This window comes from Anopheles funestus, chromosome 2RL (assembly GCF_943734845.2).
Source record: "Anopheles funestus chromosome 2RL, idAnoFuneDA-416_04, whole genome shotgun sequence".
Lineage (NCBI taxonomy): Eukaryota > Metazoa > Arthropoda > Insecta > Diptera > Culicidae > Anopheles > Anopheles funestus.
In genome coordinates, this window is record NC_064598.1 from 566840 (window position 1) to 581796 (window position 14957).

The window sequence follows — 14957 nt, forward strand, 5'->3', positions numbered from 1 at the left end:
ATGAGTACCATCTGCCGCAGGCAAGTAGGGCAAGCAGTTTTGATCACAAGGTCGTTTAGCCATGAAGAAGAAAATTGTTCAAGCAAATATGCAAAAAAATGCTGTTTATTTGTTTATTTATAAAAATTTTATTACGAAAAAAGTTTACCCATCGGAAAAGGAATTATCCGTTGTACCTACACAGTTTTCGCAACGAACTAAAGCGCTAAAACTTGGAGCGCTGAAATTTATTTAGTAAACAAGTCACCAATCACAGCCGCGAAGGACATCTAAATGTCAGAATAGAAATCCAACATGTCGTTGTCAACAAAGCCTTTACGAGACCTCATTACTCTGTAGATTTTGTACAGTATCATAACAGCGCGGAGTGTCGTGTTTTCCTACAAATTTGATAAAACAATCGAATTATCACCGCCAACGATGGCTCCGACCGTGCAAAATGGTGCGAATGGAGCCGATAAGCGTCCTGTTCGTCAGCAAGAACGAAGGTAAATCAACTGATAATGCCTTACTCGCGTGGTAAACAAACGCCTAAGTTTCAGTATCATTCTTCTGTTGTTACTTTGCATTGCAGATCGGAGTTAATTTCTCGAGTGAAATATTGCAACACACTGCCGGATATTCCATTTGACCTAAAGTTTATTACCTATCCGTTTGAAAATGACCGCTTCATCCAATACAACCCGACCTCGCTGGAGCGTAACTATCGCTATGAGGTGCTTACCGAGCACGATTTGGGAGTTACAATCGATCTGATAAACCGGGATCTGTACCAAATCGACCATTCGGCCCAGCTGGATCCAGCCGATGAGAAGTTGCTCGAAGAGGACATTCACACGCCTCAGGACTCGATGCGTAGCAGCCGGCATGCGAAAAGTGTGTCTTGGTTGCGAAAATCGGAGTACATCTCCACCGAACAGACGCGTTTCAATCCGCAAACGATGGAAAAGGTGGAGGCGAAGGTCGGTTTTAATGTGAAGAAAAGCTTGCGTGAAGAAACGCTCTACATGGACCGCGAGGCGCAAGTCAAGGCTATCGAGAAGACGTTCGACGACAACACGAAACCAATCACGACACACTACAGCAAGCCGGGTGTTACGCCGGTCGAGGTAATGCCCGTGTTTCCGGACTTTGCCAACTGGAAGTATCCGTGCGCCCAAGTCATTTTCGATTCGGATCCCGCACCGAGTGGCAAGAACGTTCCGGCTCAAATCGAAGAAATGTCGCAGGCAATGATCCGTGGTGTGATGGATGAAAGCGGTGAGCAGTTCGTTGCCTACTTCCTGCCAACGGAAGACACGCTCGAGAAGCGGCGACGCGATTTGGTTAACGAAATGCTGTATGAGGATGAGGAGGAGTACGAGTACAAGATGGCTCGCGAGTACAACTGGAATGTGAAGAGCAAGGCCTCCAAGGGTTACGAAGAAAACTATTACCTTGTGCTGCGCCAGGATGGCATCTACTACAACGAGCTGGAAACGAGAGTTCGACTGAGCAAACGTCGGCAGAAAAATGCTCAGCAGCAGAGCAACACGAAGCTGGTCGTGAAGCATCGTCCATTGAATGCTTCTGAGCATCGCATGCAGCGCTATCGCGAGCGGCAGCTTGAACCACCAGGCGAAGAAGATGATGAAGACATCGAAGAGGAAGAAGAAGAAGAGGACGATGAAGAGGAAGCGCAAGGCAGTCAGGCGCAAGGAGGTGAAGGAAAAGGAGAAACCGATCAGAATGAGGATAAAGCAAAGCGAGAAGATCGGGATCGAAGTCGTTCCCGATCACAGGGATCGAACCACTCTGGATCGTCCCGATCGAGATCAAGGTATGTTGGGAAAAGAGTATACACTAAACGGAAACCCCTAATCGAGACGATTCACCTCTTTCCAGATCGGGTACAAGATCTCAGTCGAGATCCGTTTCGAGAAGTCGCAGCCGGTCAAAAACGGGTAGCCGTAGTCGCAGTGGTTCTGGAAGTCGTAGCCGCAGTGGATCTAAAAGTCGCTCACCTACTCGGAGCAATAGTCGCAGCGTTTCGCGCTCACGTTCTCGATCGGGATCGCGACGAGCTTCAGCCTCGCGTTCTCGTTCACGGTCCGTGTCACGTTCCCGTTCCAGGTCACGCCTACGCTCTGGGTCACGTTCGGGGTCCGGTTCGCGTAGTCGCTCCCGAACTCCAGATGGCGGCGGCTCGCGCAGTGGATCAGCCAGCCGCTCAGGAAGTGAATCAGAATAAATTCGATACGGAAGCGCGACCACTTCTTACTTTCTAATCCATACATTTCTATAATAAACATTTTACGAACATTGGAAAAGCGAGTTCTATTCGGCATTGTTGAGCATCGCAAAGCAGTTACCATGGTGACGGAATGGGTCGAGCCTACACATAACAAAGGGAATACCTAGATACGCACCGTGAAGTCTAGCGTAGAAATAGAGCAAAATGAACCAAAAACCAGTTTGGGAGGATAGAGAAGTTAAATTCGACATCCCTTCGGTGTAAGACAAATATCCAGATGGGCTGTTTCAGTGTATCTTAAAGTTATTCCAATTCCAGCTACAAAACAACCCGCAGCGGAGAAGTTATCCTAGATGTGCTCGATTCTGTAGAAGACACTAAGGGCAACAGTGGTGACTGTGGTCGGATTTTAGTGACCAACCTACGTCTCATCTGGTATTCGATTACGTCGCACCGTTTTAGCCTTTCCATTGGCTACTCCTGCATACTGACCATGAACACCAAAACGGTGGTTTCGAAAGTTCGCGGAACCACCCAAGCGCTGTACGTACTCAGCGTTGGATCGAACTCGCGGTTTGAGTTCATATTCACCAACCTGACGGCTACCAATACGAAACACTTTGCTTCCATCTTTGATGTGTACCGTCTCTACCAGGGCTCGACCGTCTACAGAGAGCTAAAGCTTCGTTCCTCGGTGGTAGTGTCGGGACAGCTGCAAGTGCAGCCTCAGGAGCAGATCTTCAACACCATCAACGGCGTGTGGAACCTGTCGAGCGATCAGGGAAACCTTGGCATCCTGATCGTAAGCAATGTACGGCTCGTTTGGTACGCGGAGATGAACAACAGCTTTAACATATCGCTGCCGTACATGCAGATAGCAAGTTTGCGCATTCGTGAGTCAAAGTACGGCCCTGCGTTAGTCATTCAAACGCTCGAAACGGCTGGCTCTTACGTATTGGGCTTTCGCATTGATCCTGCCGATCGGCTCGGCGACGTGTACAAGGAGCTACATTCACTCCATAGTGTCTATACGGAAACTCCCGTGTTTGGTGTGTTTTACGAAGCGCCAGCCGCCGTCGAACGTACCCCGACCGAATCGGTGGACGATATAGAGGAACTCAATGCTACCACTGGAAGTGAAATCAATTCAAAGTTTACGGCCTATCTAGCGGATACGGCTACAAGAGATGGTTTAGGCCATTCTAATCGGAGGCCTTTCTATTGCAAAGAGCTAGGTTTTGCTATGGAATCTCTCAAGGACGGCTACACAGTAAAGGACCTTTGGGATGTACTGCCATCGCAATAGGATAGACATGCGGTCAGTGGCTGAAAGCAATAAGACATCACACTTAACGACAATATCTCAGCTGTAGATGTCCTTATTATCGAAATCATTTGTTTCCCAGATTCGTACTAGCAACAGACACATTTTTATGGACTATCGTAATGATGACTAACAAGAAATCAACCCGCGCTCATTTACATGCATCTTCTGCAAGCGGTAAATGACGTTTCGAGTTAATAAACAATTATTCTGCTGATAACTACCTGTGCAAATTTAGTTTCTGGAATAACAACGCACATTTTCATTGTAAAATGGGTTTAAACGAAGCCATGAACTACGTTCTCTTCAATAATCCCGTTTCCAGCACTATGTGGTCGATGGCTTCGAATGGGGCGAAAGCTGTGGTATGTATTGTTTGTTAAAAAAATTCTGATGCGGCGTCCAAAATGAAATATTGCATTGGACTCTTCGGACCTAATTCTGCATAGTTTAATTAGCATCCCGACCTGTATTAGTTGGTCGGTTCGTAGTTCTCTCACCGTTAGAATTCTGCCGCCGATATATTTCAAAGCTACACCTTGTATAATTACCATTAACAACTCCAGTACAAACACTTTGTTTCCCAAAGGACTCACATTCGCATCTGCTTTTCAGGGACTGAAGCCAAAAGCCATAGTACAAAATGCAGCAACTCACACATCGACCGCTGCCCAACAAGCGCTGCCGTCAATGTGGAAGCTTTTGGGCCACAACCGCCATATCATAAGACTGGCAGGACTGAGTGGTGCTACAGCGGTGATTCTCGCAGCTTATGGGGCTCATCACCACTTTCCATTGAAGGAAGAAGATGTGCAAGAACGCGATCCGAAGCAAATATTTGAAATGACCAACCGTTATCATTTCATCCATTCACTGGCCCTTATGGCCGCTCCATTTGCACGGCGTCCGTATCTGGTAAGGGAAAGCATATTATTACACTACCCAAAGTAAAGGAAATAACATAATCCGAATCCGAATCCGAATACTCATAACTGCTTGATTGATAAATGTTCGTACTTCCAACAGACGATGACTCTCATGATGTCTGGAATGGCTCTGTTTTGTGGAACGTGCTACTACGTTGCCTTCACAAACGATCGCAGCGTGGTTCGACTTACTCCAATGGGTGGATTTCTGTTGATCTTTGCATGGTTGTCATTTATTATTTAAGCATACTAATGTTAAAAGAAAGAGCATTTCCATTGTTCATTCATCACTTTAGTAGTTGGATTGAAGTGAAATAAAACAACCATTGCACTTATTGGGCCACTGTCTACAGCACAATGACTTTTGGCTTCAGATTGCATCCTTCGATGACATACTGGGGCATACAGAACGTGGGATTGACTGGCTTCAATCGCCTGTCACCGAGCAGCGACAGTGCCCCTAGCCCGAATAGGGTGTGGAAAATGTCCGGCAGGTTTCCAGTACGATCGGCAAATCCACCCGTTTCCGCATCCTGGCACGACAGGATGAATTTTTCCAACTTTTCCGAACTGATCCAATGTAGCCGTCCGATGATTGTGAGGGAAGCCAACACCCACCAGGAATAGCAGACATCGGGAAGCTTCTCGGGTCGTCCGTTTAGGCCACCGCTCGGAAGCTGTCGCTCGCAGAGCCACCAACCCAACCGCTCGCAATCTAGCTGCTGCAGTTGGTCCGTAATTGAGAGAAAGCCAACACAACAATATATCAACCCAGCATGGCTTTCGGCGTTCGGTTTCGATCCAAAGCCACCGTCCGAGTTGCAGCAGGACATGACAAAGCTAACAGCTTTTTCCACATCCATCACATCCATTCGACCCTGGCAAAGAGTGAACAAAAAGCTATCGATCGGTGTATTCGAAGGTCAGAACCAACAAGTGATACATACGATCAGACTCAAAATGGCCACGGCACAGAAGGAAAATCGGGTATCTACTTCGCCCCACTTGTCACCGAAGAAGCTTCCGTCGAGCTGTTGTAGCGAGGCCACATACTTTGCCACCATGTCCGTATCGATGGCGTCCAGACAGTCGTAAATGATCAGGATCTGAACCGCACTCAGCGTGTAGAGTATATGTGGATCATGCCCTTCGCACGCCGCAATGCCCCCCGTTATCGGGCACTGACACTTCTTGACGAAATCTATAATCGAGCGCTTGTCTAATCGGCCTAGTTCGTTCATCAGATCAAGCCCGGTTACACCCCAGTATATTCCGGACATACGGAGGAACTCGGTCATGCAATACTCCTAAGAAAGAAAAGAAGTAATGGTACTTAGCCGAGATAAACAACAACTTGAAATACTCACATAATCGTTCTTGTCATTGCCATGGTTTGCAATATATTCTACATGCTTGTCGAAGTACAATTCCTTCGATTCATCGGTTATTCTCACATCGTTCGAAGCGAAAGCCTGTCGAAGAAACGATAAGAATTAGAGTTACATCCGTATCACTCCTAATAATTGCACACTTTGCATCACCATTGTCTAAGCAAATCTTTTCGATGTGGACGAGCAAATGTTGCAGATTTCTCGAGCTTCCTTGCAAGCTTTAATTATGTGTGAGACTTTTGGTGTAGTCTAGCTAATTTCTCCGTTCCTTTTTTACGAATGACCTTAGGAAAACAAAGAAATGTCAAATTCATTTATGCGGCGCGCTCCTACTCAGCCAGGGATGGTGGCCGTTTGTAATGTGCACAGATATTTAATTTTTTTTGTATCGTAAATAGCCAACCGAATAAATAACATAGGTCAATTAATATATGTTATACAATCATGTTAAATTACCAGCGTAGGTTTGCCATATCTATTCAGGAGGTATTGTATCTTGCGCGATGCGCAAGATATCAAAGGTTTCACGGACGCAGCCAATTCGAATTGAAATGACAACAAAGTGACACGACTATTGTTGAAACGTCAACAAACAACCGCTGGCCTTTTGATTACATTTTTTCACCGCCCAGTGAAGCAAAAAAAACAATCTAAGTAAACATCTGACCAAATGATTCACTCCGCGCATCGAACATCCTTTATCTCACTGATTCGTTAAAATTTGCTTTTGAAGAAGCGAATCCCGAGTTTAGAAATTAACTTGTGTCTGTGTGCTTAATATTTTGTGCAATTTCACTAGTTAATACCTTCGTGGAAACGCGAGAAGATACCGGTTTCTGCGGAAAGAGCTAGCTCAGCAGAAAGCATTTGCTGATAACAACATTAGTGTCTTCTTTATAAGAAAGATCTGCCATTGCAATAATAACTTTATACAGCGCAGTCTAGTTACGTGTCACACTGCCCAGTTGGAATCGTAGTGAACAGTAGTAGAGTACGTTTTTAATATGGGCATCGTTGGTAAAGATAACGGAATGCGTGCCCTAATTCTGGTCGGCGGATACGGCACACGTCTGCGCCCGCTTACACTCAGCACCCCAAAACCCTTGGTAGAGTTTGCCAACAAACCAATCCTTTTACATCAAATCGAAGCCCTGGTCGAGGCGGGTGTGACACAGGTCATACTTGCCGTTTCATACCGTGCCGAACAAATGGAGGCGGAACTATCTGCTCAGGTTGAACGGCTTGGCGTGAAGCTTATCTTTTCACACGAGACAGAACCGCTCGGTACGGCTGGACCACTGGCACTGGCAAAATCCATCCTCTCCGAAAGTACCGAACCCTTCTTCGTCCTAAACTCGGACATAATATGTGACTTTCCGTTCAAAGAGCTGGAACAGTTCCATCGACGACATGGGCGGGAGGGTACGATTGTCGTAACTCGTGTCGAAGAACCATCGAAGTACGGTGTCGTGCTGTATGCGGAAGACGGCTGTATCAAGAGCTTTATCGAAAAACCACAGGAGTTTGTGAGCAACAAAATCAACGCCGGAATGTACGTGCTAAATCCATCCGTCCTATCACGGATCGAGCTGAAGCCAACGTCCATTGAGAAGGAAATCTTCCCCGTAATGTCACACGAAAAGGAGCTGTACGCGTTTGAGCTGAACGGTTTCTGGATGGACATTGGTCAACCGCGTGACTTTCTCACGGGCATGTGCCTGTATCTGACTTCTCTTCGGCAACGACAACCGGAACTGCTGTACAATGGGCCAGCTGGATTCGTGGGGAACGTGCTGGTGGACCCTACAGCCAAAATCGGGGCCGGCTGCAGGATCGGACCGAACGTTACGATCGGTCCAAATGTGGTGATCGAAGACGGTGTATGCATCAAGCGTTGCACCATTCTGAAGGATGCCATCATTAAGTCCCACTCGTGGCTGGACAGTTGCATTATCGGTTGGCGTTGTGTTGTCGGCCGATGGGTGCGCCTCGAAGGTACGACCGTGCTCGGAGAGGACGTGATCGTTAAAGACGAGATCTATATCAACGGTGGCCAAGTGTTACCCCACAAAAGCATCGCGTTGAGCGTTCCTGAACCACAGATCATCATGTAGAGCAGCGGGAGATTTTTTTCCTAAAACGAAGCGCGCGACGATAGGCGGAGAGATTCAACGATCCCAAAATACGCTTATCTACCGATAGGATCAAAACCGTGGTTATTGAAGCAGAAAGGCAACGTTTTTTTTTTTAATTTTATTTCTCTACTAATAAGAAACCCCTATACGAATGGAGCATTTTATAAACGAACGTGTCAATTTCTACACCTTTTTACTGTTTTCGCAGTTAATCTATAAATTTCGACGATGGAATTTTCGAAGTGCGTATATGTTCTCATTTCGCGGTTTCCTCAATGTATCTACCAACAATATTGTCCAACCGCGGCATCAATCAAGAATTGCTAGGAAACTCGAATAGTCGCGTCGTTTAACTTGGGTACTACTATATTTTGCATTCCAAAATAATAAAAAACATCCTGTAAAACAAACAAACCATTTTAAAGTTCATTTCGTTCACAGCATTACGCTTCAATGGATCTTCCTACAATTCATGTAGGCTACAAATTGTAGTTACGATTTCATATAGAAAAATTGTTGGTTTGGCGGTATGTTACGATGTGCAATAGACAGATAGAGAAAGTAGATTAGATAGCTTTTTACTGTATTCATTAACCTGTGCTGTCCTTATTTCGGCTCTAGCGATATATATTCTGAGTGCTTATTATAAAACATATTACTGGTAGGAACAGATATCGAACTCTATGTTGTGTTGCGTTTGTGATGGATTTCTATGAATGTTTCAGGAAATTTAAAAAATAACTACACACGTACTATGTGTATCCAGCTACTGCTTGCATAACCAGCTTTCGGGTTATGATCGTAACTATATTTCTTATTATGCGCAACGGTCTAATCGTAGTTGTTTGATTTAAACTGTTTCACTAGCGTCACGGTTTACAAAGAAGTTGCAAAGTAAGTCCCAGGACTACACTGCGTTAGACTGTACACTTAGCACGGTACTGGTCCGCCTTATTTCTCTTACCAAAAGTTTGTCTGAATACCGGAGGTATTCGTGGAGGTGGAAAACTACAATAATATTATTATACGATTTATTCGTGATTCAAGTGCGCAAGTGTCCTATGTAGGAAAGTTCCTTCCACTTCGGAAGGAAGTAAACCGATATCGGTGATTGTTCTTCAAAAATCATGAAAATTAAATGTAAATTTAAAAACTTAACCCTACCGTTATAACCTAGTTGAAGGTTAAATTGGAGGTTTAGTACCGGGCATTGTCAAAACGGTTGGACATCGATTGACCGTATCGATCTTGAGGCCTGCCACCACCACTTCCGCCCATAAACTGATTCGTTCGTGGCTGATCAATAAAACCACCTCCACCCGAAGATATCTGCATCGGTTTGCGCTCATTGTACGTTCGATCGTACCGGTCCTGACCATTGTCCATATTCCGCCAGCCGCCTCCACCACCGCTACCGCCACCATCGTTCGTTTTGTCGCCCCAATTTCCCAGCGACGATATTCCACTAATCTGCGACAGACCCGCATTGTTGTGCCAATTGCCACCGGAAGTAGTGCCATTACCACCACTAGTACGATCATTTCCATATCGACTACTGGAGGAATTGTTGCGATCGCGATCTTCTCCACCGCGGCCAGCACCACTACTACCTCCATTCAGACCGCCACCTCCACTGCCTCCGCTGGCGCCACCACCACCGCCACCACGGTAGTCATTAGAACGCTCGCTATAACGTCCTTCCTTGCCTATTGATTGTGACAATAGTCCACTACCACCACCACCACCACCACCGCGCCCATCATAAGAGCTGGAGATGGGGCGATCTAGATCGCGCTTGCTATAGCCACTGTCCCGTTTGCCATAGTCATCGCCGGAACGACCGCTCGATTTGTAGTCATCGCGGGAATCGCGCTTAAAGTCGTCCCCACCACCGCGCTTGTAATCATCTCCACCGCGCTTGTAATCGTCGCTACCGCGCCTATAATCGTCACCACCGCCGCGTTTGAAACTGTCTCTTCTAAAATCGTCTCGCTTGGATGAGGACGACGACGTCGACGGATAATCATCCAAACGGACCTTTTTGTCCGACGTCGAAATGCGATCATAGTTGTTGCGTCTACTACACAGAGAAAAGAGAAACAAAAGGTGGCAATTGACATACCATTCCGTAAGGATCCTTTGATGTGTTCGCGTTATTTCTATCGTTCGATTACATACCCTGAACTAGAGGATATTGTCGAATCGAATCTTGGCGGCGGTGGCGCTTCAACACGACGATCTGGTGCAGGCCGTTTGCGATCATCATCGTACCGATCGGTTGAGGGACGCTTCAGCGACCTCTTTGCCTCTTCGATCCTGAAATGGGTGTGTAGTGAAACATGCACAATGTTAACACGATTTGCATAATTCTTTACCGAATTGTATTATGTGGGAAAGGTACAATTCAAGGTGAAACATAACATTTCATTCAAAAAGGGAAAGGAATTATTCAAAAGAGCAGCTCATCGTTGGACACTGTAGGCAATGGACAGTGGGAATGTGCTATGTCCATGTCCTTTAATTGGTGATCACTTTCGTGACATTTGATATTGATCTTGAGGACATTTAATTCGCAAATATTTGCACACTTTGAATGATAGATTTTAAGACAATCAGCGGCGCGGTATCTGAAAGATCACTTTTTCACTTTCTGCAAAAAAATAAAAGATGCACAAACTATTCTGTGCGATCGGGTCCCCGGATCTGGTCTCGTTACAAAATCATTTCACGTCACGATTATTTGATTAGCCGTTGATTTGTTCCTTGGGATTCCGCTTAGTTGTTTACTATATATCTGCAAAACGCGTACACAGTGTTTGGTAGCTCTGTTTGTCGTCGTTGTCAGCGTATCCACAAGAGAGAAGAGAAGTTGTCTTCATATCCACTAGAATGAAGCTGCATGGCTGGCGGTCAGTCTGGACGATCACATTGGTCTGCAGACAAGTCCCTTTGAAAAGCTTTTACACAGCACTTTGTAGAATATAGGATATGTTTAACTGCAATACACAGGAGTCATCGTACAGCAGCACCTATATGCAAATATCGCAACGTTAATGCGGTATAGCGTAATGTTCCGTAACTTTTGTGCTGGATATGTTTAATTACACGAAAATCTTCGCAATTCACAACATCTTCGAACAGTAGGAGACACTTGATTTGTTTTTTTCTTCTTTGTCATATCGTTCACTTAGTCGGGAACATGGATTTAGCTACACTTCTTCAAGTAAGCAATACAGAAGGGTGTATAATGAACGATCCTTAGAGAATATTTGACGTAAAACGGTAGTTGTTTTAACGGAAACAAGCAAAACAAAAAAAAGAACCATAACGAGAAATCTAGAATGAAAGGTAAATGTGTTTGTTGGTGAAATATGAATGAATTTGCAACCGTACTTCCTTTGCTGCTGTTTCAGCTCCAGATGCTCGAGTTCTATCTTCTCTCGCTCGAGCTTCTGCCGTTCGCGAACGATCCGCAACAGTTCCGCTTTCTCCTTTTCGATTCGCTCGCGTTCAGCTGCCAGCTTTTCTCGTTCGCGCTGTAGACGATCTTCCTCCTCCCGTTGCCGAGCCCGTATTTCCCGCCGTCGTCGTTCCTCCTCGCGCAATTGTCGCTCTCGTTCCCGCAATCGATGGCGTTCCCGTTCCTCGCGGATCTTCTGCAAAGACAGAACTTCACGAGAATCTCGCGAAGGTTCTTTGGCTGTTGCTGTTGCTCCGACTACACCTCGGCTATTGGCACGACTACGCTGCTGCTGATCACGATCTCGATCTCGTACCTGCGACGACCCTTGCGTGGTCGAACGTCGATCGCGGGACGTGCGGCTTCGATCACGACTGCGCCTACCAGCAGTTGCTGTCGTTGCGTCGGTGCTTTTCCGGCCAGCTGTTGATCCCTTTTCACCTCCTGTAGCAGCCCTTGACGTAGCTGCAGTTAACGGCCGTTTTCCTTCCGTTGCAGGTCGAGTTGACCGTGGCTTTGCACGATCTTTTTGTGGTGGCTTTCTGTCTTTATCGGAGGTAGTCACAGTCGATTTGGGAACTTCGCCATTTTTCTTCTTATCGTTTGATGTGGAAGATTTTGGCTTCGATTCGCTTTTGCCCCCGGACGAACTCTTCGTAGAAGCATTGCCGTTGGAAGTGGCCACTTTCGCTGATGAAGAATCCGCTCCCGTAGATGATGAGCGTGCCGGACCTAGTTCAGATTTCGCACGTTCCACCGAAATCAACCGGCCATGTAGTTCTGTACGGTGCAGATGGTTAATACATTCCGTAGCATCCTTTGCCGATGCCATCGTAACGTACCCATAGCAGCGTGTTCCGGGAGTGCGGGAGTTAGTGACCACCTTGGCACCAATCACTTTACCATACTTAGAAAAGATCTGCTTCAGATCGGTTGCCCGGGTAAGGGAGGACAGTCGCGATACCCACAAATTGCGACCTACATTAGCGGCCGTGCCACTTCCAGCGTCCGAGCTTCCCTTCGTTTTTTCATCGCCCCCGGCAGCGCCAGTGTTTGCAGTGGATGTGGTGTTAGCGGGCGAAGCTGTCGTCGCCTTTTCTCCGCCGGTTCGCGTTGAAGTCGCCGTTGATGCTGTTGTTTTTGCTGCTGCGCCGTCTGTAATATATTTCGCGTTTCCGAGCAAAAATATAGAACAACAACATATAGAACGATTATTCAACAAGTACACCCAATCATCTCGCTTTCACGGTGACACTCGATGGCCCTCGGTATGTCTGCGCATCTCTTTCTCGCGCTCTAAAAGGGAGTGCCCAGGATCTTCTTGCAGCACTACCGGACAACGAAGTTTGCAGGTAAAAACTACGCCACAGATGATCTCTTCACTTACTGTAGGAGTTATGATGTGTGTGACACTACTTTCACCTCCGGTTGACTGTTCCCATGCCCGCTTGCGCTTTTCATCATTAGATTTGGGTTTGTGTGTATGTGTATTTGTACGTGCCGTTTGCTGACCAATACACAATCAATCACAGGAAAATATATGAAAACGCGTTATTATGATACGGTGATTGTACGCCTAGCTGATCGTTTATATCCCGGAACCGGTATTCAACATTACACCAAATCTACTGAGCAGTTAAATTGACATCTTATGTACTATGGTCACTCGTTCAAAAGGTTAAAAAGTAAAGTTAAACGGCATTCGGCAACACTACTACTAACAAACGCATAATACATTGCGCGGCGGGGTTAAGCAAGCTAAACGACGTTCGACATTACCTTTTTCGGTGCTGGATGTAACCACGCTTTTCTCGCTGAAAACAAACAAACAGCAACGAATTAACGAAATTTGTCACTTGGGCTGCCACTATTAGTACCTACATCTTTCCCTCGCGTTTTTCGTCATTTCTCTTAGATTCTTCCGAAGCACTATCCTTAGCTTTTGCGACCGATTGTTCCTTTTTTTGGGTATCGACTATGAAGAACAGAAATATAGTTATAACCATGTTCAAAAGACCGGTGCATGTTTCAGCTCATTACTTACCCTCCTTCTGATCTACTTCCATGTTGCTGTCGTGAAGCAACTTCTCATCCTCCTCGCCGATCGTAAGATTCAACGAATCCTCGTTGTCCGCTTCCTTCGAATCTTCCTTCAAATCCACGGTTTTGTTTTGCTCCTGTTTTGGGACCGATTTTTCCTGCGGGATTGATTCTGTTGGCTGCAGTACACGAAATTGCATTACATGTTTGATTTGAATTTGCTCCCTCCACGGTAAATACCTTTACAAAATCGTCCTTCTCCTGCTTTATGTTGGTATTATCTTGCGTTGCTTCTTCTACATTGTTCGATTCTTTCCTTTCACTAACTTCCTGCTTCACGGATTCGACTTTCGCGTCCTGTTCGTGGTCTACATCAATTGTCTTTTCATTTTTAATTACTATCTTCTCCTCGCATTGTTTGCTAATTTCAGAGGCTGCATTGATTTCCGTAGCGTCGGCATATTGCTCGTTGATGACTGCCGCATCCGTGTTGCTTGATTCTTCATCTGTCTTACCGCCTGTGTTAGCTTTACCCTTCTTTACCGATGTTTTACCAACCACAATATCGAATTCCATCGTTTCCGGATCATGGCCTTCCTCACGCAGCGTCTGCCATTGGTATGAAAGTGCAAAGAAAATTGTGATCATTCATCGCAGCAACAGCAGCAGCAGCAAGCGCATGAGATGAAAAAAGCATCCGATTTTCATGAACAACCAATATGGCGTCTTTGTGCGAGCTATACCTGAGTGAGCCGCTCGAGAAGCACATTTTTCACCCCATTGCCGTCCTTGCCACGTTTTTCCAGTTCCTGCTTTAAATCCACTACACGTAATTCAGTGAGTTTTCGCTTATCGGGCGTTTCCGTCATGTTTTGTCACAGATTTACCCTCGAAATTGAGCACCAACATACACCCGTGCTTAATTACGGTTCTATTTAATCTTCTGCTTTGCGAAGCGCCAACGTACGGCAGGTACATCACCCGTGCTTTTTCTGATTAATTCGTTGACAATTCTTTTTGACAGTTGTGAGCAGAGGACTGTGTACAGTGTGACCAGAAATACCGATTTATCTGTATTCCTACCGATTTTTGATAAGTCTACCGATTCACAGACGAGCACCCTGAAACTACCGATTTTTCGTGAGTCCTACCGAAAATCACAGATTTTTCTTAATATTACTGAAGAAGTCAATGTCAAGAATGAATTGTCTACAGACAATCAAAAATTTCATATTTTTAAAAAGACCGAGTGTTGGCTCTTTTTGTGCCGCTGAAAACAACAAAATTAACAACAGTTCAACATTTCCATTTTTCCCTGCGAACAACCCCCCCCCCCCCCACAGAATTAGGATCATACCGACAACTACCGATAATTTTTTTGCTTTCCTACCGATAACGAGGAAAACAATCTGGTCACACTGACTGTGTATACCAAATTGCACGATCGA

At 45.7% G+C, this 14957-nt stretch overlaps 6 protein-coding genes across 7 annotated transcripts; 4 read left to right on the forward strand and 2 right to left on the reverse strand.

Moving 5' to 3' along the window:
• Nucleotides 1-277: 277 nt before the first annotated feature.
• Nucleotides 278-2313, forward strand: LOC125763749 (RNA polymerase II-associated factor 1 homolog). Its single transcript, XM_049427196.1, has 3 exons — nt 278-488; nt 575-1819; nt 1885-2313. The coding sequence occupies exons 1-3, from the start codon at nt 421-423 to the stop codon at nt 2228-2230; spliced, it is 1659 nt and encodes a 552-aa protein (XP_049283153.1). The 5' UTR covers nt 278-420; the 3' UTR covers nt 2231-2313.
• LOC125763752 (Bardet-Biedl syndrome 5 protein homolog) lies at nt 2307-3777 on the forward strand. The gene is made up of 2 exons (XM_049427201.1): nt 2307-2493; nt 2552-3777. The coding sequence occupies exons 1-2, from the start codon at nt 2438-2440 to the stop codon at nt 3537-3539; spliced, it is 1044 nt and encodes a 347-aa protein (XP_049283158.1). The 5' UTR covers nt 2307-2437; the 3' UTR covers nt 3540-3777.
• LOC125763755 (transmembrane protein 256 homolog) lies at nt 3729-4820 on the forward strand. The gene is made up of 3 exons (XM_049427203.1): nt 3729-3922; nt 4173-4472; nt 4584-4820. Exons 1-3 carry the CDS (start codon nt 3830-3832, stop codon nt 4725-4727), a joined length of 537 nt encoding a protein of 178 aa, XP_049283160.1. The 5' UTR covers nt 3729-3829; the 3' UTR covers nt 4728-4820.
• Nucleotides 4689-6438, reverse strand: LOC125763753 (geranylgeranyl transferase type-2 subunit beta). The gene is made up of 5 exons (XM_049427202.1): nt 6331-6438; nt 6025-6158; nt 5851-5955; nt 5431-5790; nt 4689-5361 (listed from the first exon to the last, which is right to left on the reverse strand). Exons 2-5 carry the CDS (start codon nt 6025-6027, stop codon nt 4831-4833), a joined length of 999 nt encoding a protein of 332 aa, XP_049283159.1. The 5' UTR covers nt 6028-6158; nt 6331-6438; the 3' UTR covers nt 4689-4830.
• A 72-nt stretch (nt 6439-6510) lies between these two features.
• Nucleotides 6511-8423, forward strand: LOC125763751 (mannose-1-phosphate guanyltransferase beta). The gene has a single exon (XM_049427200.1). The coding sequence runs from the start codon at nt 6879-6881 to the stop codon at nt 7986-7988; it is 1110 nt and encodes a 369-aa protein (XP_049283157.1). The 5' UTR covers nt 6511-6878; the 3' UTR covers nt 7989-8423.
• LOC125763746 (SAFB-like transcription modulator) lies at nt 8091-14493 on the reverse strand. Of its 2 annotated transcripts, none has more exons than XM_049427191.1 (8): nt 14253-14493; nt 13750-14118; nt 13514-13688; nt 13351-13444; nt 13249-13283; nt 11403-12624; nt 10188-10325; nt 8091-10086 (listed from the first exon to the last, which is right to left on the reverse strand). In XM_049427191.1, the coding sequence occupies exons 1-8, from the start codon at nt 14376-14378 to the stop codon at nt 9207-9209; spliced, it is 3039 nt and encodes a 1012-aa protein (XP_049283148.1). In that variant the 5' UTR covers nt 14379-14493; the 3' UTR covers nt 8091-9206. The 2 variants fall into 2 exon arrangements, with proteins under 2 accessions (XP_049283148.1, XP_049283147.1); XM_049427190.1 differs by having other exon boundaries at nt 8091-10089.
• Nucleotides 14494-14957: the final 464 nt, after the last annotated feature.